General features: G+C 46.0%; 1 protein-coding gene and 1 long non-coding RNA gene across 3 annotated transcripts; both read right to left on the reverse strand.

Moving 5' to 3' along the window:
* Window positions 1–506: 506 nt before the first annotated feature.
* Window positions 507–24655, reverse strand: LOC107110637 (C-factor-like). Of its 2 annotated transcripts, none has more exons than XM_015411438.1 (6): window positions 24453–24655; window positions 8270–8321; window positions 4851–5038; window positions 2680–2838; window positions 1755–1865; window positions 507–735 (listed from the first exon to the last, which is right to left on the reverse strand). In XM_015411438.1, exons 1-6 carry the CDS (start codon window positions 24591–24593, stop codon window positions 616–618), a joined length of 771 nt encoding a protein of 256 aa, XP_015266924.1. In that variant the 5' UTR covers window positions 24594–24655; the 3' UTR covers window positions 507–615. The 2 variants fall into 2 exon arrangements, with proteins under 2 accessions (XP_015266924.1, XP_015266923.1); XM_015411437.1 differs by lacking the exon at window positions 24453–24655 and adding an exon at window positions 8843–9078.
* Window positions 9277–16876, reverse strand: LOC107110642. Its single transcript, XR_001482529.1, has 3 exons — window positions 16770–16876; window positions 13750–14021; window positions 9277–9330 (listed from the first exon to the last, which is right to left on the reverse strand). It is a non-coding gene; the product is annotated as an uncharacterized LOC107110642 (long non-coding RNA).
* Window positions 24656–25917: the final 1262 nt, after the last annotated feature.

Consider the following 25917-nt stretch of genomic DNA (forward strand, 5'->3'; position numbering starts at 1 on the left):
GCGGCATGGAGTGCGGAGGTTACCATAAAAGCTGATGATCAAAGAAAGCGAAAGCGGCATGGAGTGTGGAGGTTACCATAAAATCCGATGATCAAAGAAAGCGAAAGTGGCATGGAGTGTGGAGGCTACCGTGAAATCCGATGATCCAAGGAAGTGAAAGCATCATGCAATGCAGAAGGGAATTTCTGTTCCAGCGTGGGTTTTGTAAAACGACGGAAGGAAAAGCCAATGCAGAATGAGCCTTAAGTCTCTGAATTAGGAATGGATGTGCTTTGACTGTAGTGCAAATGCTTGTGCATGAAGCAAAAGGAATTGTGCCCGGGGTTCGAACCTGGGACCTTCTGTATGCGTGGCAGCCTTTAATCTGCTTTCTCTTCTCTCAGAAGCCAAGCAGGGTCAGCCCTGGGTAGTACTTGGATGGGGGAAAGACATGCACACGAAATAAAAGGGGCTCGTTTGCACCTCACCTCAGTGTGAAGGAAAAGACAGACTTGACTTTTCAGCAAGTTACGGTAAATTTATTGCAGACGAAGGCAAAGAAAAACACACATGCGCATCCCACATCTTCCTCACACGTGAGATGTTTCTTCTTCAAGTTGGGGGGGGTGGGGGGTCTCACCAAGGCACGGCTGCCCCCTCCCAGTTCACAAACGTGCCGTTGTCTTTCTCAGTGAGACGGCCGAGGGTGTTCAGGGCGGCTCCCACGCTTGCATCCACCGTCAGCGGGGCTGGTCCCTTTGGAAAGAGAATCGGCAGGTCACATGAGGACTTGGCACCGAATGACTGGAGTTACAACATCTCCACATGGCAAAGATCAGTGCCTCTGGAGGAAATGGCAGCTACTTCTACGGCGCTACATCCCCGCCGAGCTCCCTCATCTCCCCCAGTCACCACCCACAAATCTCTAGGAATTTCCCAAGGCTGGAGTTGGCAACCTGAAGAGATCTAGGCACACCTGCCCGTTGAAGTCAGATGATCTCAGAATAATATTCTGCTCTCAGAATCAGGGCTATTTTGGGGCAGGAACGCACAGGAACGGCATTCCGGCTGGCTCCCAAGTTGGCCACACCCAGCAGGAACTCATTAGCATAATAGGCCACACCCAACAGCAGAAACTCATTGGAATTGGCTACATTAGGGGTGCGTGGCCTAACATGCAAAGGAGTTCCTGCTACAAAAAACGGCCCTGGGTTTTGGCAACAAACAAGGTAAACTGAATAAGAAGCAAAAGGTGGGTGTGGCTGGATGACCACACTTCTGGTAACATGGGATGTGTGGCCTAATATGCTAATGAGCTGTGCAGTCAGGGGTGTTGCCTAATATGCTAATGAGTTTCTGCTTCTGGGTGTGGCCTATTATGCTAATGAGTTCCTGCTGGACTTTTTCTACAAAAAAAGCCCTGCTCAGAATAATAATTCCCATGATGCACTGGGGAGGTGGTGGATGAAAGAAAGATGGAGGGATGACCCCGGAAGAATTTTCTCTCCCCTTGGCCACCTGATCGGTTCTCCTTTCCTCCACGTGAGTTTGGTGGGAGCCTACTGGGATTAGTGTGGAAATGGCTCCCACGGCCTCTAGCACTGGCCTCCAGTTCTGGCCCTGCAGGCAGGCCTGCTCCTGTGTTCAACTCGGCACAATTACATGACAATAACATGATATTATGTCTGGGTCGTCCTTGCCTATGAGAAGCACAATCAGCGAATCAGTTTGGACGGCCTGTGTCTAGGAATGTATTTAGACCGTGAAGCACCCACCGCTGCGTTTCCCATGTCTGTCTGCACCCATCCAGGATGCAATGCGATGCACAGGATCTCGTCTTCTGCAAATCCCAGGGACTGGCACCGGGTGAGCATGTTCAGAGCAGCCTAGGAAGGGAGACATTTCGTTTCTTCACAACATGTATAAGCTTTTTCTCTTCCTTTTAGAGCTTAAGGCGGCTTAAAAGGTAACGGTAAAGGTTCCCTTGCTCGAAAGCCAGTCGAATCCGACTCTAGGGTTGCGGTGCTCATCTCCGTTTCAAAGCCGAAGAGCCAGCGCTGTCCGAAGACGTTTCCATGGTCATGTGGCCGGCATGACTAAACACCAAGGAGCACGGAACGCTGTTACCTTCCCACTGAAGTGGTACCTATTTATCTACTTGCAATTTCTTGCTTTCGAACTGCTAGGTTGGCAGGAGCTGGAACTAGAGACGGGAGCTCACTCCATCATGCGGCACACTCGGGTCTCGACCTGCTGACCCTTCCACAGCCTGCAGTTCAGCGTCTTAACCACTTGAGCCACTGCAGCTCCTAAGGCAGCTTACAGCATAGATAAAATACAGTTGAAAAACCTAAAAATCAAAATTTAAAATCAAAATTCAGGACTGCTTGAAAACTTAACCAAACAGAGTCCTAGATAAGAATGTCTTCAGCCACCTCCTAAAGAACAAACGTTCACCCGCCACCAAACACACCAAACACCCCCTGGGTCCCCTGGGAAGGTTTCTGCATAATTCTGGGGCTGCCAGTGAAGAGGCCCACCTTCTTGACCCACCAAAGAGCTCTGACTGGTGGGACAGCCAGGAGGGCCTCCTCCTGTGATATGCCAGAAGTAAGGAGACGAATGATGCATTCAGTTCTTAATTTTAATGACAAGAATTGAGCCAAGGCTTCCACCTTCACATATTATGTACATCCCTACCTTGCTGCAACGGTAATTAATGACATGTCCATGTTCCCACGCAAGGAGGCTGGTGATGGAGCCAGCTTCACTGGACACGTTGACAATGGCGGCTTTGCTGCAGCTCATCCCTTTCTGGGGGCTTTCCTGAGACGCCTTCCTCAGCAAGGGCAGGAAAGCCTGGAGGTGGAGAGGGAAGAATCAAGGACAGCAATGCAACAGAGGCCCGGCTATCCCTTCACCAGTGTGGAAGCCCCAACAGTCACTCACCTTCTAGATGGCCATGTGCTCTCATGGCCTTATTATCAAAATGGTAGTTATTTTTGATCTTGACTCACTGAGTACAATCCCCCCCCCCTTCATCTCCTTCCCAGTCCAGCCAGAGATGGTGCACCGGTTGAATTTATGTTAACATCGCAACAGAACCTCCGCCTGTGAAAACAGGCAGCCACCCAACAACCAAGAGCCACTTGGGTGCATCCGAGGATCTTCCAAGTAGTCTTCCTCCCGCCAAAGGAGTCTGCCTCCCACTTAGGTGGCTCTTCCTCCAGGAGAAGATCCATTTCATTTGGAGGACAGCTAGGTTCGAGTCTAACTAGATTTGGGGGCTCCAAGCTTTGGAGAGACAAAAGTCTCTTCAGATATCTGATGAAGGGAGCTTTGGCTCTCGAAAGTTTGTACCCCGAAAATCCTGTTGGTTTCTGAGGTGCTCCTCGACTCGAATCTGGCTGTCCTACTGCAGGATAACATGGCTACCCTCTGACACTGTCTCCATTTGGAGGAAGACTCCTTAGACTGGAGGAAGGCTTCAAACGTGAACCAAAAGGAAAGGCGGGGTATAAATATTTTAATAAAGGTTATTTATTTATTTTATTGGATTTTTTTCCAACCACCCTCCCCTGGTAGGTGGGCTCAAGCAGTGTACCACCTGGTCATAAAACATTGATGAAAAACAAGTTAAAACCAGTAATGGGGGAATGTCGCTAGAGATGGGGCGAGAAAGGCTAGTGACACCGCTATCTTATGGGTGCCAGGATCCACAGCAAAACAACGAAGTACACGCTTCCAGGAAGGTTTTACTTTTATTGAAAAGCCATAGATGCAGTAACATGAACACTGTAAGGAATGGCGGGTTACCTATGCGCATAATAGGATATAGGGCATTCGTATGCACCCCACCCCCCACGTAGTACCCAATTAGATGGGTTCCCGCGTGTGGGCATTTGGCCGAGAACTAACGGCTGCAGAAGCAGGGTAGGTGAGAAGCTTCCCACGAATTCTAGCCACGTCAACTCCTCCAGTGGCCTTGAGAGATATGCGTTACAGCGAAGAGGCAATTAAGCGCATGGGAAGGAACGCACAGCAATTAGAAACATACACCATACTCTTGGCAGCATAGCTGACAACAGGAGGAGGTGGAAGTGCCAGGATGAGACCATCACTGTCCTCAACCAAATGCCTGGTGTAACACCTCTGCCTTACAGGCCCTGCAGAACTGTAACAAGTCCCGCAAGCCATGGATGTTATTTGGCAGAGAGTCCTACCGGGTTGGAGCCAGATAAGAAAAGGCCCTGGCTCTGGCTGAGGACAGCCGGTTGGCTCTCGGGCCGGGGACCACCAATAGATTTTGATCTGCAGAGTGCTACGCTCTTCTGGGGGGTATACCATGAGAGGCAGTCCTGAAAGTACGTAGGTCCCTGACCATTTAGGGGCCTTGAAGGCCAATATCAGAACCATGAACCTTATCTGGTACTCCACCGGAACCCAGTGCAGCTCGCACAGCACAGGTTGAATATGTACTGTGTGCAGTGTCCCTGTAAAGACCTGCACTGCTGCATTCTGTACCAGTTGGAGTTTCCGGGTCAGCCTCAAGGGTAGGCCTATGTAGAGCGAGTAATAGTAATCCAGCATAGAGGTGACTGTTACGTGGATTACAGTGGCTAGGTCAGGACGAGACAGGTACGGGGCTAGTTGCCTGACCTGGTGCAGTTGAAAAAACACTTTGGTCAGTGGAGGGGCAGGATAGGGGCAGGATCCACACTGCTATCCTTCAGCCACATGCAGTGCAATACTAAACAGAGTTATGTCTTTCTCTGCTCATTGATTTCAGTGGACTCAGAACACTGAAACTGTGTTTACAACTGAACTGCTTTACAGAACGATAAGGAGAAGCATCCCCAGGCTGTCCCTACCTGGGTCACCACCATGGACCCTATCAAGTTCGTTTTGTACACTTCAGCCATGTCTTCTGCTGTCTCCAATTCCAGAGTGTTTGGCCTTACAATCGCAGCATTGTTGATCAGGAGATTCAGCCCGGCTCCTTGCAGCTTTTCAGTAACTTTGGCAGCAGCGGTCTTGATACTGGATGGATCACTAGTATCTACAGCAACAAAGTTATGCAGGTAACTAAAGGTGAGCCATCGCCAGGTAGGAAGCAGTTCAGCAGACCTCCACTGCGACTGCCTTTAGAGCACGTGCTCTTTGTTGTCTTGCAAGGCAGAGGACTCAGGGTCCTTTCAACACAGCGCATTGATTTTTCCATGCATGTGCAACATTCCATGTATACAAATAAGAAATATGTAACACATGTGTGTACAATCAGCCCATAACTGTCAATGCAAACTCATTGATGGCTATCAGGGCCGGGGATGCTGGTTTGCCAGCCTCTTCTAAATTGAAAATGAAGCACAGGAGGTTGGACAGCTGCTTGCCTAGGCTATGAGGCAGGCCAAAGAGCATGCCACGGAAGGGGCATCTTGCTTGGGGGTGGGGATAGAGCATGGGGAGGAGGAACTTCACTGATGAAGACAGAGGTCCTGTGCCTCAGTCAGGGGGGGGTTAGGATGGGGATCGGGCTGCCCACCCTGGATGGAGCACCACTTGTACCGGCCCTGAGGGTGATCCTGAATGCCTCACTTTCTACGGAGACCCAGGTCACCGCAGTTGCCAGGTCTGCCTTTTTCTACCTCTGGCAGAATTGGCCCCTCTCTCCCCCCCCAGGACTTTGCTACGGTGACCCATGATATGGTCACTTCCAGGCTTGGTAACTGTAACTCACTTTATGTGGTCTCACCCCGAGACTGATCCGGAAACTCCAAGTAGTCCAGAATGTAGTGGCACGCCTGATGACAGCATCGTCTCTGTGCGCATGCGGTCGTCCGGTATTGTGCCGCTTGCCCTGGCTACCAATGGAGTACTGGATGTTGAGTACTGGATGTTCAAGGTGTTGGCACTAACCTTCAGAGCCTTACATGGCCTGGGACTGACATATCTGAAGGACTGCCTCTTCCCATATGGGTCCCAAAGAGCCTTGCGCTCACAGGATCAACATGTACTGGTTACCCCCGGGCCAAAGGACATCCGCTTAGCTTCGGCCAGGGCTTTTTCTGTCCTGGCTCCGGACTGGTGGAATCAGCTCCCACTGGAGATCAGGGCCCTGTGGGGCCTTCTACTGTTCCGCAGGGCCTGCAAAATGGAGCTGTTCCGCTAGGCCTTTGGGTGAGGAGCAGGCGTCCGTCCACCTCCGTTGGCCTCCCCAATCTAGTTCCCAGTCTGCTGAAAGGGCCCATTTGATTCTATCTTGAAGCCCCAACAGATTTATAGGAAATTGCCGCTACCAGTGCAATTTTATTGTCTGTTGTTTTAATGATTTTAATGTGACTTTAATTGAACTCGGTGTTTTGCGATCTGCCCTGGGCCCGCTTGAGGAGGGCAGAATAAAAATCCCCAAAATAAATAAATAAATAAAATTACCTTGTCTAAAAATTCTTTGCCTTATCAATATAAACTCGCCCAGGTCGTATAATTTTTCTCCCCCGGTTGCTCAATGGCTATCGTGATGCTTCTTATCAGAACGCTAGGCTCATAGCTTACTCATTGCTAGAACTCTCTAGAATCTCCGTTGTAAAGGCGTTTTTCTGTGCTCATATCTATGTTGCTGAAGAATCTTAAGCCAACGCTAACAGGTGTAACGCTTCTAGCGACTATAGTAGTTCTTAAAGAAATAGCACCCTCCCTGCATGTTAAATACATTTTCAGAAAGGGACTAAAAAAAGGGGTCTCAAAATGCCTTAGTTGCTCATAAGGTGACACTTCCATAGACAATGGTAGTTCTTAAAGAAATAGCACCCTGCCTGTATCTTTAAGATGTTCTCAGAAAGGGACTTAGAAGTTCAACTATGTTAGATTTATACAATATTTATACACACAAATTGTGTAGAGATTATGGGAAGTAGAGGATTTTGTGTTATTTGAGTTTGTACATGGTGTGGTTTGTTTTCTATTCTTGCTCTATCCGTAGCATCTTTCCCCCTGCCTGTTTTCTCCCTCTTTCAAGTGTAAGGAAAGGGGAGGGGATAGCTGGCAGGGGTGGGAGCCTAAGAGCCTTGGGCTGATAAGCCGAAACTCAGCCCATTAATATTAATCAACTCTTTAAACCCTTTCTGTGTCTTTATTTGAGGATCAGTGCAGGACAATTATTGTACATGCTACGGCTTATGTACGTGCAATTTCCCCTGTTATGTACTGTGTCTGATTAAAGAAGGAACCCTATTGGAAAATATGTAAAATGTTGGTATTCTACAGATTAGGCCTAAGCAAGTAGCAGCATAAGCTGACTCCATGCTATTGCTTGGAGATCTTTTTTAAAACAACAACAACAACAACAAGCCAGTGTAGCCCTAAAGAGATTTGCACTCTTCTAACCCACTGACTTCAGTGGACTTAGAAGAGTGTGTGACTCTGGGCCTCAGTAGACGGGTGTAACTCTGCTTAGGACGACACTCCCCAGTACATGCTTTGCTTCATCTGGCATACTTACCAGTTTTCAGACTTACTATTTTTTCGTTTGTCTCACAGACATACAGAGTAATCTCTCATCAACTCCATTTGACTCAGTTCTCAGACAGAGTATTTGCAGAACTGCTTCAAACTGAGGTGATGAGAGATGACATTCTAATACTACTCTGTAAAGTGAAAACTTATGAATCTGCAGGGACAGATGGCACACACCCAAGGGTTCTTAAAGAACTGAAATCCTAAATTGTGGATCTACTAACTTGTTGCTAAGATCTGGCTATGTTCAAGATGACTGAGAGATAACAAAGGTCACCCCATACTTTGGAAAGTGGAACCAGGAAATTACAGGCCCATCAAGCTACTATCTGCTCTGGGTAAATTCGTAGAATCTGTTATTAAAGGGAGAACTTGTACGCACAGCGTAGAGCAAGTCTGCTGAGGAAGAATAAGTGTGGCATCTGCAAAGGGAAGCCGTGCCATGCCAACCCCTTGGGGTTATTTCAGCAAGTTAAAAAGCATGTGGATGAGGGTAATCCAGTAAACATATACCTGGACAAACTATTAAAATCAGCAACTGGATTACAAAGTCTGAGAACAGCATTAGAATCTAACAGCAAAGATTTCTAGAAAAAGAAAGAAAGGATGCAGCATAGCTGGGATTGAAGAACTAGTACAGAAAAACAACTGGGGCAGAACAAACACTGATTGAGTGCTAGAAATGGGGAATGTGTGTGCATTTAAACTACGGCACGGCAATCTTGTGGAATGGCCCTGAATCTGTAGGAAGAGGGCATTTGAGTGGCCCGTCACTTACCCATTGGGAGGATTTTGACACTCCGATATTTGGCAGCCAGGTTCTTCAAGTCCTGAAAGAGACCAAAGGCAGAGACTTGAGATGCAAGACTGTTGTGTTTGAGAGGGCAGCAGGTTTAGGGGTAGGTTGTTCATTAAGGAGTAGATCTTTTGTATTGAAAGGGTCTTGCAGAAGCAAAAGTGTCCTAAGCCTCACCAAAGAAGTCAGTCAATGTTTATTACAATCCAAGATCAGAAGCCAGGATCAAAATCATCCACAGGCATATACATTGAATACATGTCATATAAATACAAAGGTATACTAAACATTTTAATTAAAGTTTATTTTTAAAAGAGCTGTGTTCTCCTGCCTAATTAAACATGCCAGGACACAGAATCTAGATACTTTAAAAGTAATTTCATTACAACGGCCTCCAAGAAGGAGTGAAATACAAAATTGATTAGATCTACCAGGTGAAAATCAGATTACATCACCAAAGAGCCTGAAGCTCCAACACACTGGGCAGAATATCCAGAGGAATCCCCTAGTTGCACACCTGTCCCAAGGTACACCCAATGCCGCCATGGCTCTCACCTGGGCACGTGGTCCCTCTGGGTCCCGGCAGGTGGCAAAGACCCATTCTGGCCCATTGTTTTTCCCCACCAGCTGCCGGACCAGCTCCAAGCCAATGCCTCGGTTGGACCCCGTCACCAGGGCGCTGCGCACATTTAGCATTTTGGTGTTGTGTCGTCTGCCGTTGCTTGACTAGCAGAGCCAAAGATCAGTGGGCGAACTACAGTCCGCACCCAGGTTTGCATAAGTCACATGGCTGCTGTGTCAACACATGTCATTTCAATGGCTTTGTTCCAGGGAATCGCCTCCGGTGTCCTATATCTCCACACAGCTGCTGAAGCCGTTTAAAAAAAGGAAGAGGAAGGATGGGGGGTGGTGGTCAGCTGCTTGATGCAACAACAGCCTATGCTGTGCTTGTAATACGCACCCTTCTCGGCTCTCATTCTTCTGGTCTGCATCAATATGTCATGGGGAAATTGCATGGTCCAGCTGGTCGTAACTGGGTTTCCCTGCAACGCAAGACCAGTTACAAACAACTTGTGGCAGTATCAATATACCCAATTCTCAAAGTGGCCCTATCTATGGATACTTCTATTTGGAGACTGGGGCAATGAACAGATAAGACAGGCCTTTCTACAAAGAGAAGCCCTAGGCAAGCAATCTTCTGTTCCACTGGAAAAAATCCAGGAGTGGCTCTTAAATTTGGGGACACTAGGAAATGCGTACTCAGGGGCACTGACATACATTAAAACTTAAGAAAGCCAAGAGGTGGTTAAAGGAGCATCGTTCCTTCTCTCGTCCTCCACTCAAAAAGGGGGGGGGGGGGGGAGAAACTGAGCAAACTTTACAGTCTGCAGAAATGAAATCATTAAGGTCTCTTCCCCACTGGGAAAAGGAAATGATTAGAAATTCACTCAGGTATTCTGGGGCTGCACAAATGAACAGGGAGATTAAGCCCCTTTTGTGAAGCAAAAGAGATTCTGCTTTGGGGCGTGTAATTAGGGATGCTTAATTAGAATCCACTTGGGAGCACCGAGGCTCTAGTAGGGAGAAGTGGAAACTCGGAGAAACAAGTGAGGACTGAAAGGAACAGTAGAGCTGGGAAGTGCTTTAACTGTCTGCTTATGGATGGTTGGCTCCCGAAGCACATTTTAATTCGGGGGGAATAGCCCAAGTCAGGTCTGACAAAGAATGGGTGCTTATAATGCCTCCTGGATCCTCCATGAAAAGGAGTGTGAATATATCAAGGTCATACCGGATGAAATGGTTGTTTGGAATCATCCATGAGAATCGATCTTCCATCTGTTTCATTTTTACAGTGTACAGCAATGACATTTTGCATGGGATCTGAACAGTTGTTATCTGTTTTGGGCTGCAATTTTTGACTGGAAAGAAGGATAAGAAACGGAGCAAGGGAATACGTATGCACTAAGCAAAATTTGGCTAGTTGATTCCCAACCCGGCTAGGTAGAGGTGGAAGAGGAAAGGATATGGAAGATGTCAGCGAGTCTTTCTTGCCGACTTTATTGAGGATGAAGGCACAGTCAGGCGTTCGCATCTCTCCCAGTGCCCGACATGTTCCTCTTGTACAACCTCCAAGGGGGCTGTTGGGTCTCTCACCAAGGAAGGGTTGTCCCCGCCCGGTTCACAAGAGTGCCACTGTCTTTATCAGAGAGAGAGCCAAGATCATTTCCACGGTAGTGAAATTCCCTGCATTGACCTTTTTAAATCTGCACGTTATGTGAAATTTCCCACAGTAGATTTTTCCTTACCGGGCAAACCCCCAAAGATTTTCCTTCCTTCCTCACGTTTTTGGAATCCCCAGTTTTAGTGAGTTCCGAAAACACAAGGAAAGAAGGAGAAAACGTTGGGTTTGCGCCTAGTGACGGAAAATCTACTGTGGAAAATTTCACATAACACGCAAATTTAAAAACATCAATGCAGGGAATTTCACTACTGCAGAAATGGTCCAAGAGTGTTCAGGATATTAAACACAACTAGCCTTAACTACGGTTTTGGGTGACACAGAGATCCTGACTGTTTCCCCACCATAGCCTTCTTTCACTCCCTGGCTACCATAATGCCCGACCAGCATGATGCCAGCATGTATCAAGACAAACCTGGACTTCAGCGACTGCCTGCTAGCCAAATCTCGATTTCGCATTAAAAAACCAACATTGAAAAAAACCTGCTCCATTTTATGTGGTCCCGCTTTTAAGGAAGGCCCAGAAGCCTTCTTGCACACCCTAACAATATTAAAGATCTGAAACTGGAACATCAAGGGGATGTTTCCTCCAAATCTGTGGCTTACTCTGATATGGGCCCAAAGTACAGAAATAAATTTGGATTGCCTGAGTAGAGGAAGAGAATGGTTGCACCAGGAATGACCTGAAGTTACCATGTCTATTTTTACAATTCTGGAGTGCAAAGCAATGCCCAGGATCTCATATTTTGCCCATCTCAGAAACTGGCACTGTGAGAGCGTGTTCTGAGTCCCCTGAGGCACCTTCCTCAGCAATGGCAGGAATGACTGGAGAAAGGGAGGGAAGAATCGATGATTTGTGTACTAACAGTGCAATCTTAAACTGAGTTAAAGGTAAAGGTTCCCTTGCTCGAAAGCCAGTCGAATCTGACTCTAGGGTTGCGGTGCTCATCTCCGTTTCAAAGCCGAAGAGCCAGCGCTGTCCGAAGACGTTTCCGTGGTCATGTGGCCGGCATGACTAAACACCAAGGCGCACGGAACGCTGTTACCTTCCCACCGAGGTGGTAGCTATTTATCTACTTGCAATTTCTTGCTTTCGAACTGCTAGGTTGGCAGGAGCTAGAACTAGAGACGGGAGCTCACTCTGTTATGCGGCACTTGAGTCTCGAACTGCTGAACTACTGACCTTCCACAGCCTGCAGTTCAGTGTCTTAACCACTTGAGCCACCGCAGCTCCTAAACTGAGTTACAACTTTCTAAATCTATTGACATTCATGGGCTTAGAAGGGTGTGACTCTGTTTAAGATTGCACTGTTAACTGTAGTAGCTCATGGGTTAATCTTCTGTTCCGCAGGAGATATTCCAGGAGGCAGGGAGGCAGGAAATGGTGTTAAGTAAGGATTAAACTTGGTTTGTAACAGAAGGTTGCCACTGGTCTGTGTTCCAAAAGCTATTAGCAAGTTTGACCCAACTTGAACTACTAGGTCACTTTTTAAATTGAAACAAGCCCTTGACTTCCATGGATTTAGGAGGCTGTACCTGTGTTTAAATAGGAGCTGTGGTGGCTCAAGTGGTTAAGACACTGAACTGCAGGCTGTGAAAGGTCAGTAGTTCAGCAGTTCGAGACCCAGGTGTGCCGCATGACGGAGTGAGCTCCCGTCTCTAGTTCCAGCTCCTGCCAACCTAGCAGTTCGAAAGCAAGAAATTGCAAGTAGATAAATAGGTACCACTTCGGTGGGAAGGTAACAGCGTTCTGTGCGCCTTGGTGTTTAGTCATGCCGGCCACATGACCACGGAAACGTCTTCGGACAGCGCTGGCTCTTCGGCTTGGAAACGGAGATGAGCACCGCAACCCTAGAGTCAGACTCGACTGGCTTTCGAGCAAGGGAACCTTTACCTTTTTACCTGTGTTTAAGATTGTACTTAGTTTCTGAATGAGGAATGGATGTGCCATGACTGTAGTGCAAATGCTTGTGCAGGAAGGGAAAGGAATCATGCAGGGGTTTGAACATGAGACCTTCTGCATGCCTGGCTCTGCCAAGGCGCCCCGATCCTTCCCCAGGGGGGAGAGGACTGCAAAGCAGCCAGACTGGCTTATGCAGCTCTGTGCTGAATCAGGAGTTGGGAACTACTAATCGGCTTCATTCTCATATCTCAAACAACTTAAGATGAGCTGGGCTGGATCAGACCAGTGAGCCACCTAGGCCAACATCCTGTCTCACACAGTGGTTAACCAGTTACTATGGGGGACCACCAACACGGCAGAGAGGCCAAGACTTTCCCATGAGTCTGCCTTCTGGCACTGCTACAAAGACTAATGTACACAGCAAAATAAAAGGGGCTGAATTATCTCCCACAAACTAAAAACTGAAAGTTTGCTCAATTGCTGTAATAATAATAAATATATTAAGAACAACAGTGTGCCTGTTTTGTTTATGAAGGAATTAAAGAGAATAGTGTTACTTACAAAATTAAACATGGAGCTTAAATGGATACAGTTTACAGAATCCTCCATGAACAAACTGCATACAAAATGTCCAGTCAACCTGGCTGACGTAGAGTGTCCATAAATTGCATGAAATAACCACCAAGTCCACATAAATACATCCACAAGAGAGTGGAACGGTAAAGTAGAAGAGATAAATCCTTCGCATTATCTGATACGAGCAACCGGATTTCTGCGCATTTCGACAACACTTCTTTGACAGAATTTAAAGAGTAAATCCTGAGATTTAAAATGGGATTCTGTAAATTGTTTTTGGTTTGTGGGAGATAATTCAGCCCGTTTCTGGCAGTGTACATTAGTCTTTGTTCGGGTTTTTTCCCACCCTGCCATCCCATTTGTTGGTTTGTCTTATTCTGGCACTGGGTGACTGCCTCTGAACACAGAGAGAGTCTTTTTAGTCACAACTAGTTGCCCCTTCTTATGCCTTCCTTCCAGTCAGCGTGCTGGACTCTAAACCGAACAGAGTCTGTTCTGTACAATTAGGAGGCGAGAGGTAAACTTTGACCGAAGCGGTACACTAGGGAGTGTTTCCCCTCTAATCGATTTGACGTTGAGCTATTAAAAATTCACTTCAGAAGTGGGTAAAAAGCCAGAGAACCAGTTTCTTCAGCACGGAAGCAGCCTTTAATCTACTTTCTCTCCTCTCGGAAGCTAAGCAGGGTCAGCCCTGGTTAGTATTTGGATGGGGGAAAGACATGCACACGAAATAAAAGTTTGCACCTCAGCCTCAGTGTGAAAGGAAAAGACAGATTTGACATTCCAGCAAGTGATGGTAAATTTATTGCAGACGAAGGCAAAGGATTTCATACATCTGCTTTCTGCATCTTCCTCGCATGTGAGATGTTTCTCCTGCAAGTTGGGGGGTGGGGGTGTCACCAAGGCATAGCTTCCCCCTCCCAGTTCACAAAAGTGCCGTTGTCTTTCTCAGTGAGACGGCCGAGGGTGTTCAGGATGGCTCGCACACTTGCGTCCACTTCCAGGGGGGCTGGTACCTTAGGAAAGAGAATCAGTGGATCACACAAGGACTTGGCACTGAATGACTGGCCAAGCCTGTAAATTGCACGATCTGTGTACCATGTCCAGATACCCAATGCAAACAGGAAAGCAATCTCAAATGCTGACCCCTGTTTTAACTCCATTCCACTGCGGGTTTACCTCACCATATTTGGAAGTAGCATATGATCTGTGTAACTGGGGACAGATAGTTCTTCCAGCGAAGTAACTTGTGGAACTTACTGCTACAAGGTATGCTGATGCCCGCTGGCTTAGATAGGTTTTTCAAAGAGGTTAGACAAATCCATGACACTTAGACCTATGAATGGTTGTTACCCACAATAGCCATGGATGGAACCTTCTTGTCCTGGCTGGATCTGGGGGTGAAACCCTGGGAGCTCACACCACCCCTCCCTGTCCAGACGGTAGCAAGAGATGGCCCTGCTGCCCAAACTGAACTTGCTTCAATCTTAATTCTTTCACTTCCTTTCCCTCAATGCATCATGGGAACTGTAGTGCTCAGAACACTTGTCAGGTGTTCTGGGAATAGAAAACCCAGAAAGAGTGGGTGATGGGGAAAAGATGGTGTGTGGTACATTCTGAGTATGTACTTAAGGGTTACCGGCCTCAAGGCAGGGCCTGCAGTTCTCCTGGAGTTACAACTCTCCTGGAGTTATAATTTACAAGATCTCCATATGGCAAAGATCCATGCCTCTGGAGGAAATGACAGCTGCTTCTATGGTTGTCTAGCTATGTTACTGAGAACGCCATCTTGCTTTTAAAAAACTTAACATCTGGAAGCGAATAGAGGAGCACCAAAATTGTTTTAGGATGTTATTTAATTGTTTGTTATTTGTCTATGTGTAATTTAACATTTTATATTGTTTTATTGTTTTATCTGGCATTATGCCCTGTTAGCCGCCCTGAGCCTGCGGGGAGGGCGGGATAGAAATCTAAATAATAAATAAATAAATAAATAAATGGTGCTACATCCCCGCTGAGCTCCCACTCCTCACCAAAACCCACTCTCTCCCAGTTACCACCCAAAAATCTCCAGGAATTTTCCAAGCTGGAGTTGGCAACCTTAAGAGATCTGTGCACACCTGCTTATTGAAGCCAGATGTTCCCAGAATAATATTCTGCTCTCAGAATAATTCCCGGTATACACTGGGGGGTGGAGGATGAAAGAAAGATGGAGGGATGACCCTGCAAGGATTTTCTCTCCCCTCGGCCATCTCCCACTGCCACAATGTTCGTCCCCCTTGAAGGGGAGATATACATTGGTGTGGGCCAGCCTGGAAAAGGAAGGGGGGGGATTCTTCTCTGGGCCAGGCTTTCCGTCCAGGAGAGAAAGACATAGGGCCACATAGGGCCTGGCTACATGTTGGTGCACTTTCCTTGTAGCCTTACTGGGGCTAGTACACAATCAGATATGCATTGCAATTTTCATGTAAGGGACTTAGCTCTGGGTTGGGATATTTCTGGAATTTTGAGGGCAGAGCCTGGGAGGGACCTCAGCAGGGTACAACGCCACAGAGTCCACCCTCCAAAGCAGCCGTTTTACCCAGGCACATGCAGGCATAATTCAGATCAGGACCACACAGATACGAGGAGGAAACAAAGAAAATGTAACAAGTAGTTAGGCCCTTGTTAGTAACTTTTGGGAGGCATCTTCAGCAAACAATGGTGGGTGGGCTGACGTAACATGCATGCATTCTCTTTGGTCTTTGGCTTTTGACGCTTAAAAAGCAAATTCATTCATCAATGGTAACCGGATGTGGCATGGGAATGCGTCCCAGCTGAAATTCTAAAGGAACATGATACATGGCATAGCTAACGCTAGGGAGGAATTATCCTGTACTGGCTGCAACTTAAGAGCAGGCCTGCGAAAACTGGGAATTCATGGATGATTCTCAAGATTGGGCTATAAGAACGTTATTTAAAAATGGAACCAAAGGTGAGGATTCTGATACAGACTGACTCTGCTAGGAAAGCCCTGGCACAGAAAGGCCCATTATAATGCCTGTCCACTGCTGAACTGGCCACATCAAAGCCTCCTTGAAGATTTAAACTTTGCCTACAGGTATTAATTACCAGCCCCAGATGGTCAAAAATTCCATGTTACACCTCTCTGTTCTTGTTTCCTCCATGTAAGTTTGGTGGGAGCCCCCTGGGACTTGTATGCAAATAGCTCCCACTGCATTTAGCATTTCCCTCCAGTCCTGTCCTTGCAGGCAGGCATGCTGCTATGTTCAATTTGGCATAATTACATGACAATAACATAATAACATGGAGCTGCGGTGGCTCAAGTGGTTAAGACGCTGAACTGCAGGCTGTGGAAGGTCAGTAGTTCAGCAGTTCAAGACCCGGGTGCCGCATGATGGAGTGAGCTCCCATCTCTACTTCCAGCTTCTGCCAACCTAGCAGTTCGAAAGCAAGAAATTGCAAGTAGATAAATAGGTACCACTTCGGTGGGAAGGTAACAGCGTTCCGTGCGCCTTGGTGTTTAGTCATGCCGGCCACATGACCACGGAAACGTCTTCGGACAGCGCTGGCTCTTCGGCTTTGAAACGGAGATGAGCACCGCAACCCTAGAGTCGGATTCGACTGGCTTTCGAGCAAGGGAACCTTTACCTTTACCTAACATAGTATTATGTCTGGGTCATCCTTGGCTATGAGAACCACAATCAGCAAATCAGTTTGGATGGCCTGTGCGAAGGAATGAAGTTGCACCATGAAGCACCTACCACTGCGTTGCCCATGTCTGTCTGCACCCATCCAGGGTGCAATGCAACGCACAGGATCCCATCTTCTGCAAATCCCAGGCCCTGGCACCGGGTGAGCATGTTCAGAGCAGTCTAGGAAGGGAGACACTTTATTTATTTAAAACATTTATTAGTTGCCTTTCTTCCTTAACAGAGACCAAAACAGCTTACAATATAGATAAAATCCATAAAAAACTTAAAAATCATAAATTAAAATCACATATCAGGACTGCTTGCAAACTTAACCAAATATAGTCTTAAATAATAATAATAATAAGAGATTGGATTTATACCCCGCCCTTCACTTGGGAGTCTCAAATAGCACCCTCCCTGCATGTTAAATACATTTTCAGAAAGGGACTAAAAAAAGGGGTCTCAAAATGCCTTAGTTGCTCATAAGGTGACACTTCCATAGACAATGGTAGTTCTTAAAGAAATAGCACCCTCCCTGCATGTTAAATACATTTTCAGAAAGGGACTAAAAAAAGGGGTCTCAAAATGCCTTAGTTGCTCATAAGGTGACACTTCCATAGACAATGGTAGTTCTTAAAGAAATAGCACCCTCCCTGCATGTTAAATACATTTTCAGAAAGGGACTAAAAAAAGGGGTCTCAAAATGCCTTAGTTGCTCATAAGGTGACACTTCCATAGACAATGGTAGTTCTTAAAGAAATAGCACCCTCCCTGCATGTTAAATACATTTTCAGAAAGGGACTAAAAAAAGGGGTCTCAAAATGCCTTAGTTGCTCATAAGGTGACACTTCCATAGACAATGGTAGTTCTTAAAGAAATAGCACCCTCCCTGCATGTTAAATACATTTTCAGAAAGGGACTAAAAAAAGGGGTCTCAAAATGCCTTAGTTGCTCATAAGGTGACACTTCCATAGACAATGGTAGTTCTTAAAGAAATAGCACCCTCCCTGCATGTTAAATACATTTTCAGAAAGGGACTAAAAAAAGGGGTCTCAAAATGCCTTAGTTGCTCATAAGGTGACACTTCCATAGACAATGGTAGTTCTTAAAGAAATAGCACCCTCCCTGCATGTTAAATACATTTTCAGAAAGGGACTAAAAAAAGGGGTCTCAAAATGCCTTAGTTGCTCATAAGGTGACACTTCCATAGACAATGGTAGTTCTTAAAGAAATAGCACCCTCCCTGCATGTTAAATACATTTTCAGAAAGGGACTAAAAAAAGGGGTCTCAAAATGCCTTAGTTGCTCATAAGGTGACACTTCCATAGACAATGGTAGTTCTTAAAGAAATAGCACCCTCCCTGCATGTTAAATACATTTTCAGAAAGGGACTAAAAAAAGGGGTCTCAAAATGCCTTAGTTGCTCATAAGGTGACACTTCCATAGACAATGGTAGTTCTTAAAGAAATAGCACCCTCCCTGCATGTTAAATACATTTTCAGAAAGGGACTAAAAAAAGGGGTCTCAAAATGCCTTAGTTGCTCATAAGGTGACACTTCCATAGACAATGGTAGTTCTTAAAGAAATAGCACCCTCCCTGCATGTTAAATACATTTTCAGAAAGGGACTAAAAAAAGGGGTCTCAAAATGCCTTAGTTGCTCATAAGGTGACACTTCCATAGACAATGGTAGTTCTTAAAGAAATAGCACCCTCCCTGCATGTTAAATACATTTTCAGAAAGGGACTAAAAAAAGGGGTCTCAAAATGCCTTAGTTGCTCATAAGGTGACACTTCCATAGACAATGGTAGTTCTTAAAGAAATAGCACCCTCCCTGCATGTTAAATACATTTTCAGAAAGGGACTAAAAAAAGGGGTCTCAAAATGCCTTAGTTGCTCATAAGGTGACACTTCCATAGACAATGGTAGTTCTTAAAGAAATAGCACCCTCCCTGCATGTTAAATACATTTTCAGAAAGGGACTAAAAAAAGGGGTCTCAAAATGCCTTAGTTGCTCATAAGGTGACACTTCCATAGACAATGGTAGTTCTTAAAGAAATAGCACCCTCCCTGCATGTTAAATACATTTTCAGAAAGGGACTAAAAAAAGGGGTCTCAAAATGCCTTAGTTGCTCATAAGGTGACACTTCCATAGACAATGGTAGTTCTTAAAGAAATAGCACCCTCCCTGCATGTTAAATACATTTTCAGAAAGGGACTAAAAAAAGGGGTCTCAAAATGCCTTAGTTGCTCATAAGGTGACACTTCCATAGACAATGGTAGTTCTTAAAGAAATAGCACCCTCCCTGCATGTTAAATACATTTTCAGAAAGGGACTAAAAAAAGGGGTCTCAAAATGCCTTAGTTGCTCATAAGGTGACACTTCCATAGACAATGGTAGTTCTTAAAGAAATAGCACCCTCCCTGCATGTTAAATACATTTTCAGAAAGGGACTAAAAAAAGGGGTCTCAAAATGCCTTAGTTGCTCATAAGGTGACACTTCCATAGACAATGGTAGTTCTTAAAGAAATAGCACCCTCCCTGCATGTTAAATACATTTTCAGAAAGGGACTAAAAAAAGGGGTCTCAAAATGCCTTAGTTGCTCATAAGGTGACACTTCCATAGACAATGGTAGTTCTTAAAGAAATAGCACCCTCCCTGCATGTTAAATACATTTTCAGAAAGGGACTAAAAAAAGGGGTCTCAAAATGCCTTAGTTGCTCATAAGGTGACACTTCCATAGACAATGGTAGTTCTTAAAGAAATAGCACCCTCCCTGCATGTTAAATACATTTTCAGAAAGGGACTAAAAAAAGGGGTCTCAAAATGCCTTAGTTGCTCATAAGGTGACACTTCCATAGACAATGGTAGTTCTTAAAGAAATAGCACCCTCCCTGCATGTTAAATACATTTTCAGAAAGGGACTAAAAAAAGGGGTCTCAAAATGCCTTAGTTGCTCATAAGGTGACACTTCCATAGACAATGGTAGTTCTTAAAGAAATAGCACCCTGCCTGTATCTTTAAGATGTTCTCAGAAAGGGACTTAGAAGTTCAACTATGTTAGATTTATACAATATTTATACACACAAATTGTGTAGAGATTATGGGAAGTAGAGGATTTTGTGTTATTTGAGTTTGTACATGGTGTGGTTTGTTTTCTATTCTTGCTCTATCCGTAGCATCTTTCCCCCTGCCTGTTTTCTCCCTCTTTCAAGTGTAAGGAAAGGGGAGGGGATAGCTGGCAGGGGTGGGAGCCTAAGAGCCTTGGGCTGATAAGCCGAAACTCAGCCCATTAATATTAATCAACTCTTTAAACCCTTTCTGTGTCTTTATTTGAGGATCAGTGCAGGACAATTATTGTACATGCTACGGCTTATGTACGTGCAATTTCCCCTGTTATGTACTGTGTCTGATTAAAGAAGGAACCCTATTGGAAAATATGTAAAATGTTGGTATTCTACAGATTAGGCCTAAGCAAGTAGCAGCATAAGCTGACTCCATGCTATTGCTTGGAGATCTTTTTTAAAACAACAACAACAACAACAAGCCAGTGTAGCCCTAAAGAGATTTGCACTCTTCTAACCCACTGACTTCAGTGGACTTAGAAGAGTGTGTGACTCTGGGCCTCAGTAGACGGGTGTAACTCTGCTTAGGACGACACTCCCCAGTACATGCTTTGCTTCATCTGGCATACTTACCAGTTTTCAGACTTACTATTTTTTCGTTTGTCTCACAGACATACAGAGTAATCTCTCATCAACTCCATTTGACTCAGTTCTCAGACAGAGTATTTGCAGAACTGCTTCAAACTGAGGTGATGAGAGATGACATTCTAATACTACTCTGTAAAGTGAAAACTTATGAATCTGCAGGGACAGATGGCACACACCCAAGGGTTCTTAAAGAACTGAAATCCTAAATTGTGGATCTACTAACTTGTTGCTAAGATCTGGCTATGTTCAAGATGACTGAGAGATAACAAAGGTCACCCCATACTTTGGAAAGTGGAACCAGGAAATTACAGGCCCATCAAGCTACTATCTGCTCTGGGTAAATTCGTAGAATCTGTTATTAAAGGGAGAACTTGTACGCACAGCGTAGAGCAAGTCTGCTGAGGAAGAATAAGTGTGGCATCTGCAAAGGGAAGCCGTGCCATGCCAACCCCTTGGGGTTATTTCAGCAAGTTAAAAAGCATGTGGATGAGGGTAATCCAGTAAACATATACCTGGACAAACTATTAAAATCAGCAACTGGATTACAAAGTCTGAGAACAGCATTAGAATCTAACAGCAAAGATTTCTAGAAAAAGAAAGAAAGGATGCAGCATAGCTGGGATTGAAGAACTAGTACAGAAAAACAACTGGGGCAGAACAAACACTGATTGAGTGCTAGAAATGGGGAATGTGTGTGCATTTAAACTACGGCACGGCAATCTTGTGGAATGGCCCTGAATCTGTAGGAAGAGGGCATTTGAGTGGCCCGTCACTTACCCATTGGGAGGATTTTGACACTCCGATATTTGGCAGCCAAGTTCTTCAAGTCCTGAAAGAGACCAAAGGCAGAGACCTGACATGCAAGACTGGTTTATTTGAGAGGATTTAGGGATGGGTTGTTCATTAAGGAGTAGCACTTTTTGTTATGGACCCTGGCCAGAGGCTCCATGGTTCACAGACGTTCCCAAAGAACTGACACAAGAGATCTGAATTTATTTATGAGGAGAGCTTTAATAACCCATCAAAGTTATCAAAGCAGACTCAGGGACAAGCTCCAATCAGCTGGCCTCCAGATACACGCACAGCAAATCTTAGCCAAATCTCGAGACCAGGAGCGTAATTAAAACTACACATCTTACACCCTAAATGCTGGCTGTGAGTCAAAGAATGATTAATTGAGCTACCCCAAATACCTGGTTGAGCCAGGCCATCTTGCACCTGGCTTCCAGTGGCGGGAGGAGACAACCCAGGCCTTGACGATAAAGCACTAATAACAAGCATGAGACTGAGAATGTTCCCCTGAGAGCAGCTAATACTGTCCTCTCTCAGGACTCAGGGCAACTAAGCACCAGCATTAGCTAAAATGGAGTCTCCCGGACTAATACAGTCCACCCCCAGGACAGTATGGATTAGGGGAAAATATATATAATTCACAGAAGAAAAATCACTCTTCTGTAAATTTGAACACATACTTTTTATAATGCAAATAGCTATCATAAGTAACATTCATTGTATAAAATACGTTTCATAAGTATAATGTAAATATATATATAGGTCTGTGGTCAAAGACTGTATCCCACTATGACTATTCCATCATGATATATTTCCGTCATCAATATGCAATGCTACTATTGTTAGTACCATTGTCACTAGCACTTTATGATGTTTATGATCAATTATGATTGTTTTATAATTGCTGCTTTATGTGTTTTAACTTTTATGTAAGCCACCCTGAGCCTGCTTTGGCCGGGAGGACAGGGTATAAATTGAATATATAAATAAATAAAGACCATAGAGAATGGTCCTCTCTCTATCTTTTACCTTCCTTGGATTCTTACATATTTTCACATGCATTATTTTTTTCTGTGGTTAATGGATGACAGTGGAAGAAGTTATACAGGCTTATACAATACAGTTATACAATGCAGATAGGAAAACATATTATATCCTACATAGATAGGAAAACATATTATAATAATACCAATGGTTAAAGTTTATTGTACCACCCACCCACCCCAATTCCAGCCAACCAGTGCACAAAGGAATCAGAAAGAGGGTCCTCTAAATGATGAAGTTTGGCACTCTGCATATATAAGGCTCTATACTATGATTAACTAGGCTCTGTGCATCAAAGGTATTCTGGAATCTTAGAACAGCCACTCCCAAACTGCAGGGGGGTTTAGGGCAGCTTCTGTGTCTCTTCCGAGTATCAGGTTGCCAGCAGATTGTTCCTGGCCCTATACATTCCAGTGGCTGGATTCCTCAAACCCTTTACAACTCTGCGAAGACCTCACAACAGCCCCAAATAGCATTTCCCAACCCCTAAACCATGTTGGATCTGGCCAATGGCCCATCCAGGCCAACAATGGCTGCGGTCACATGGAGCATTAGCCACGCTACTGAGACGGAAGATAGGCAGATTTTCCGGGCGCGATCACACCGCAACATCTGGGAAGCGTAGAGCTCCCATGGCGAACCCGAGGCTTCCCGCCGAAGATGCGGAGTTAAAAACTAGTACCTCCGAGGTACTAGTTTCTGGAAACTGCGGGGCAAGGGCTGGCGTCTGATCGCGTTTCCGGTGGTGGCATCCGGCGCCCGCCCATGTCCCTTCGCAAACAGGTTTTTTTCCCCCACGTCTCCACAAGATGTGCACAAGCACCCAACGGCGCATGCGCACAAAGAGGAAAGCGAAAGTGCCGTTTCGGCTTTTTTAAAAAAATGACCCCGTTTGTCACGGCAGCAGCGCCTAGCCATTGCTAGTGTGATCGTGCCGTGCCGCTTTTTTTGCCGCGCTGTAGGATCGTCGTGTGATTGCCACCCTCGTTTACCCGCCCGTGCGGAGGGACGGACCCGTGGTGTGCCGCCGGCGCGTCTGATCGCGTAATCGTGGATCAAACTGCGCCGGGGCAATTAGCCACGCCTCCCCCCGCGACATCCGGCCCATGTGACCGGGGCCAATCAGTGTCAATCAGTGGCCAAAACCCAGGTACCATCAGGAGGTCCACCAGCAGGGCCAGAACTCCAGAAGCCAGAACTATCACGTCCCCCTCTCAGGTAAGCACCAAAAATACAGAGCATCACTGAAGCCAAGAGACAGCCCCCCTCCCCAGTAGCTACAGACCTGCCCCCTGGTCTCTAGTGTTAGGGCACTGATATAGCTTGCTCCCAGCCGACTAGAAGCCATAGGGGGGCCCACAGCCTCCAGGCGAGAAATCCATCCTAGCCCCCAATATGACTGTCCACAGAGGCATTTCCTTCAATGTCTACCTGGACTAATTCCCAGATCCACAATAAGATAGGATGATACAATATGCAATAACACACACAGGCAAATGAATACAACATCAAACAATTCAATTATCCAAATGCATTCAGTAAAAACAGCCCATATAACTACGAAACAGTTCTACAAGCTAAAAATATCGGCCGCTCTAAATAGTCCTTATGCTCTAGCTTCTTTTTCAGATCTTGCAGGGAAACGACAATCCACTAGGGGGTGCGCCTACGAAACGACTGATCCCAAGAGTTGGGCGCTTTCGCGCCCCCCCCCCCCCCCCCCCCCCCCCCCTCTCCGGGGGGGGGTGTTTCCCAAACAGGGCTGTGTTCTCGGCATAATTCATGCCGGGGGCGCCTAAATTAAAAACTTCCCAGCTCAGTCTCTGCTGCGCTCTTGCAACAAATCTGTAGGCTCGATTCCCCACCCCCTCGCAGCCTTTTGCACCTAGTAGGGAATCGGTTCCTTTGTCAGAAAAGTATTGGGAAAGTCCATTCCATCAAGCCGGGAGAGCTAAACAGATCAGGAGGCAAACAGCTCTGCTTGGTCGTTTTCTCAACAGGTATGAAAGGTTTAGGGGTGGGTTGTTCATTAAGGAACAACACCGTTGTATTGAAAGGATCCTGCAGTAGCCAAGACGCCCTGAGACTGGGAAAGTGTGCAAGCCTCACCAAAGAACTTGCAGCTCCAACCCTCTGCATCCAGAGCAATCCTCTTGCTGCACACCTGTCCCAGGGTACACCCAATGCCACCATGGCTCTCACCTGGGCACGCGGTCCCTCTGGGTCCCGGCAGGTGGCAAAGACCCATTCTGGCCCCTTGCTTTTCTCCGCCAGCTGCCGGACCAGCTCCAAGCCAAGGCCGCGGTTGGATCCCGTCACCAGGACGCTGCGCACATTCAGCATTTTGGTGTTGTGTCGTCTGCCGTGTTGCTTGACAAGCAGCGCCAAAGATCAGCTGGCGAACTACAGTCCCCACCCAGGTTTGCTTAAGTCACGTGGCTGCTGAGTCAAAACATATCATGCCAAATGGTTTTGTTCCAGGGACTCGCCTCCAGCGTCCTGTATCTCCGCACAGCTACTGAAGCCATTATTTAAAAAAAGGGGGAAGGGGAAGGCTGGGGGGTTTCAGCTGCTTGATGCAATAATAGCCTATGCTGTGTCTGTAATATGCACCCTTCTTTGCTGTCATTCTTTAAGTCTGCATCCATAAGTTGTGGGGTAATTGCATGGTCCAACTGGTCATAACTGGGTTTTCCTGCAAAGCAAGACCAGTTGCAAATACCTATGGCAGCGTAATGCCTGCATCAGTCTATATATCTATATACTACCGTAATAGCCAAAAGTCCCCTCTGCATATGGATACTCTGCATGCTCTCCCCCAACAAGTTTTTCTACAGATTCAGGGGACTCCATGGGGTTAAAGAAAAATCCAAAAAGTTTTTTAAAAAAAACCTCAGGGAGAGTTGAATTCTCTTTTCCCCCCCATACCTTTTGAAATAGCCATTGCAGGGATCTATTTTATGCCCTGTGGCATGGACACTAAGAGATACACTGGCTGATGAGGTGGAGGGGAGGAAAGGAGGGGAGGAAGCAAAGAGCAGAACTGGCTCTTGGATTGGGAAGGATTCCTCCTGCAGTATGAAGGGGGTTTGGAGCAACTCCATTCCAGGTTAGGGAATTCTTGGAGATTCTGTGGCGAAGTCTGAGGAGTGGAGACTTTGGGGAGAGGCCTCAGCTGGATATAATGCCACAGAGTACACCCATTTTTCCCAGGGGGACACATCTCTGTTGTCTAGAGTTCAGCGGTAATTTTGGGGGATCTCCAGGTCCCACCTGGGCTAACAAACCTAGGCCTAGCAGCACCCTCTGGGTGACCTGATACCACCTGACTTGCATGACTCAACTGGGCATGGCTACTTCCTACTGTTCAACAGCAGCCACCCTATGAAAGTCATCGTAGTATAATGGTCAGCTCTTAGGGTTTGCGAGACCCAGGTTTAGAACCCCATCTTGCCGTGGAAGCTCACTGGTTGATTTTGGACCAGTCACATATTTTCAGCCTAACCTACCTCATAGGGTTGTTGTGTGGATAAAAAGGAGGAGAAAATCATGTAAATTGCTTTAGTCCCCACTGTGGAGAAAGACCATAGTTTTTCTCAGTAGAAACAGCAGGGGGAAAGGAGACAGACAGCTGAATACAGAGGGGCAGATAAAGGTAGGTTGGCTG

Source organism: Gekko japonicus, unplaced genomic scaffold, assembly GCF_001447785.1.
Source record: "Gekko japonicus isolate JY-2015 unplaced genomic scaffold, Gekko_japonicus_V1.1 scaffold3758, whole genome shotgun sequence".
NCBI classification, from domain to species: domain Eukaryota; kingdom Metazoa; phylum Chordata; class Lepidosauria; order Squamata; family Gekkonidae; genus Gekko; species Gekko japonicus.

Excerpts from the sequence above, each read along its gene's own strand:
- LOC107110637 (XM_015411438.1), bottom strand. The coding sequence starts at position 24,593 with ATGCTGAATGTGCGCAGCGTCCTGGTGACGGGATCCAACCGCGGCCTT. Across the intron at positions 5,039-8,269 it reads TGTCAAAATCCTCCCAATGG|ATACTAGTGATCCATCCAGT; the intron begins GTAAGTGACGGG and ends TTGTTGCTGTAG. Across the intron at positions 736-1,754 it reads CAGACATGGGAAACGCAGCG|GGACCAGCCCCGCTGACGGT; the intron begins GTGGGTGCTTCA and ends CTCTTTCCAAAG.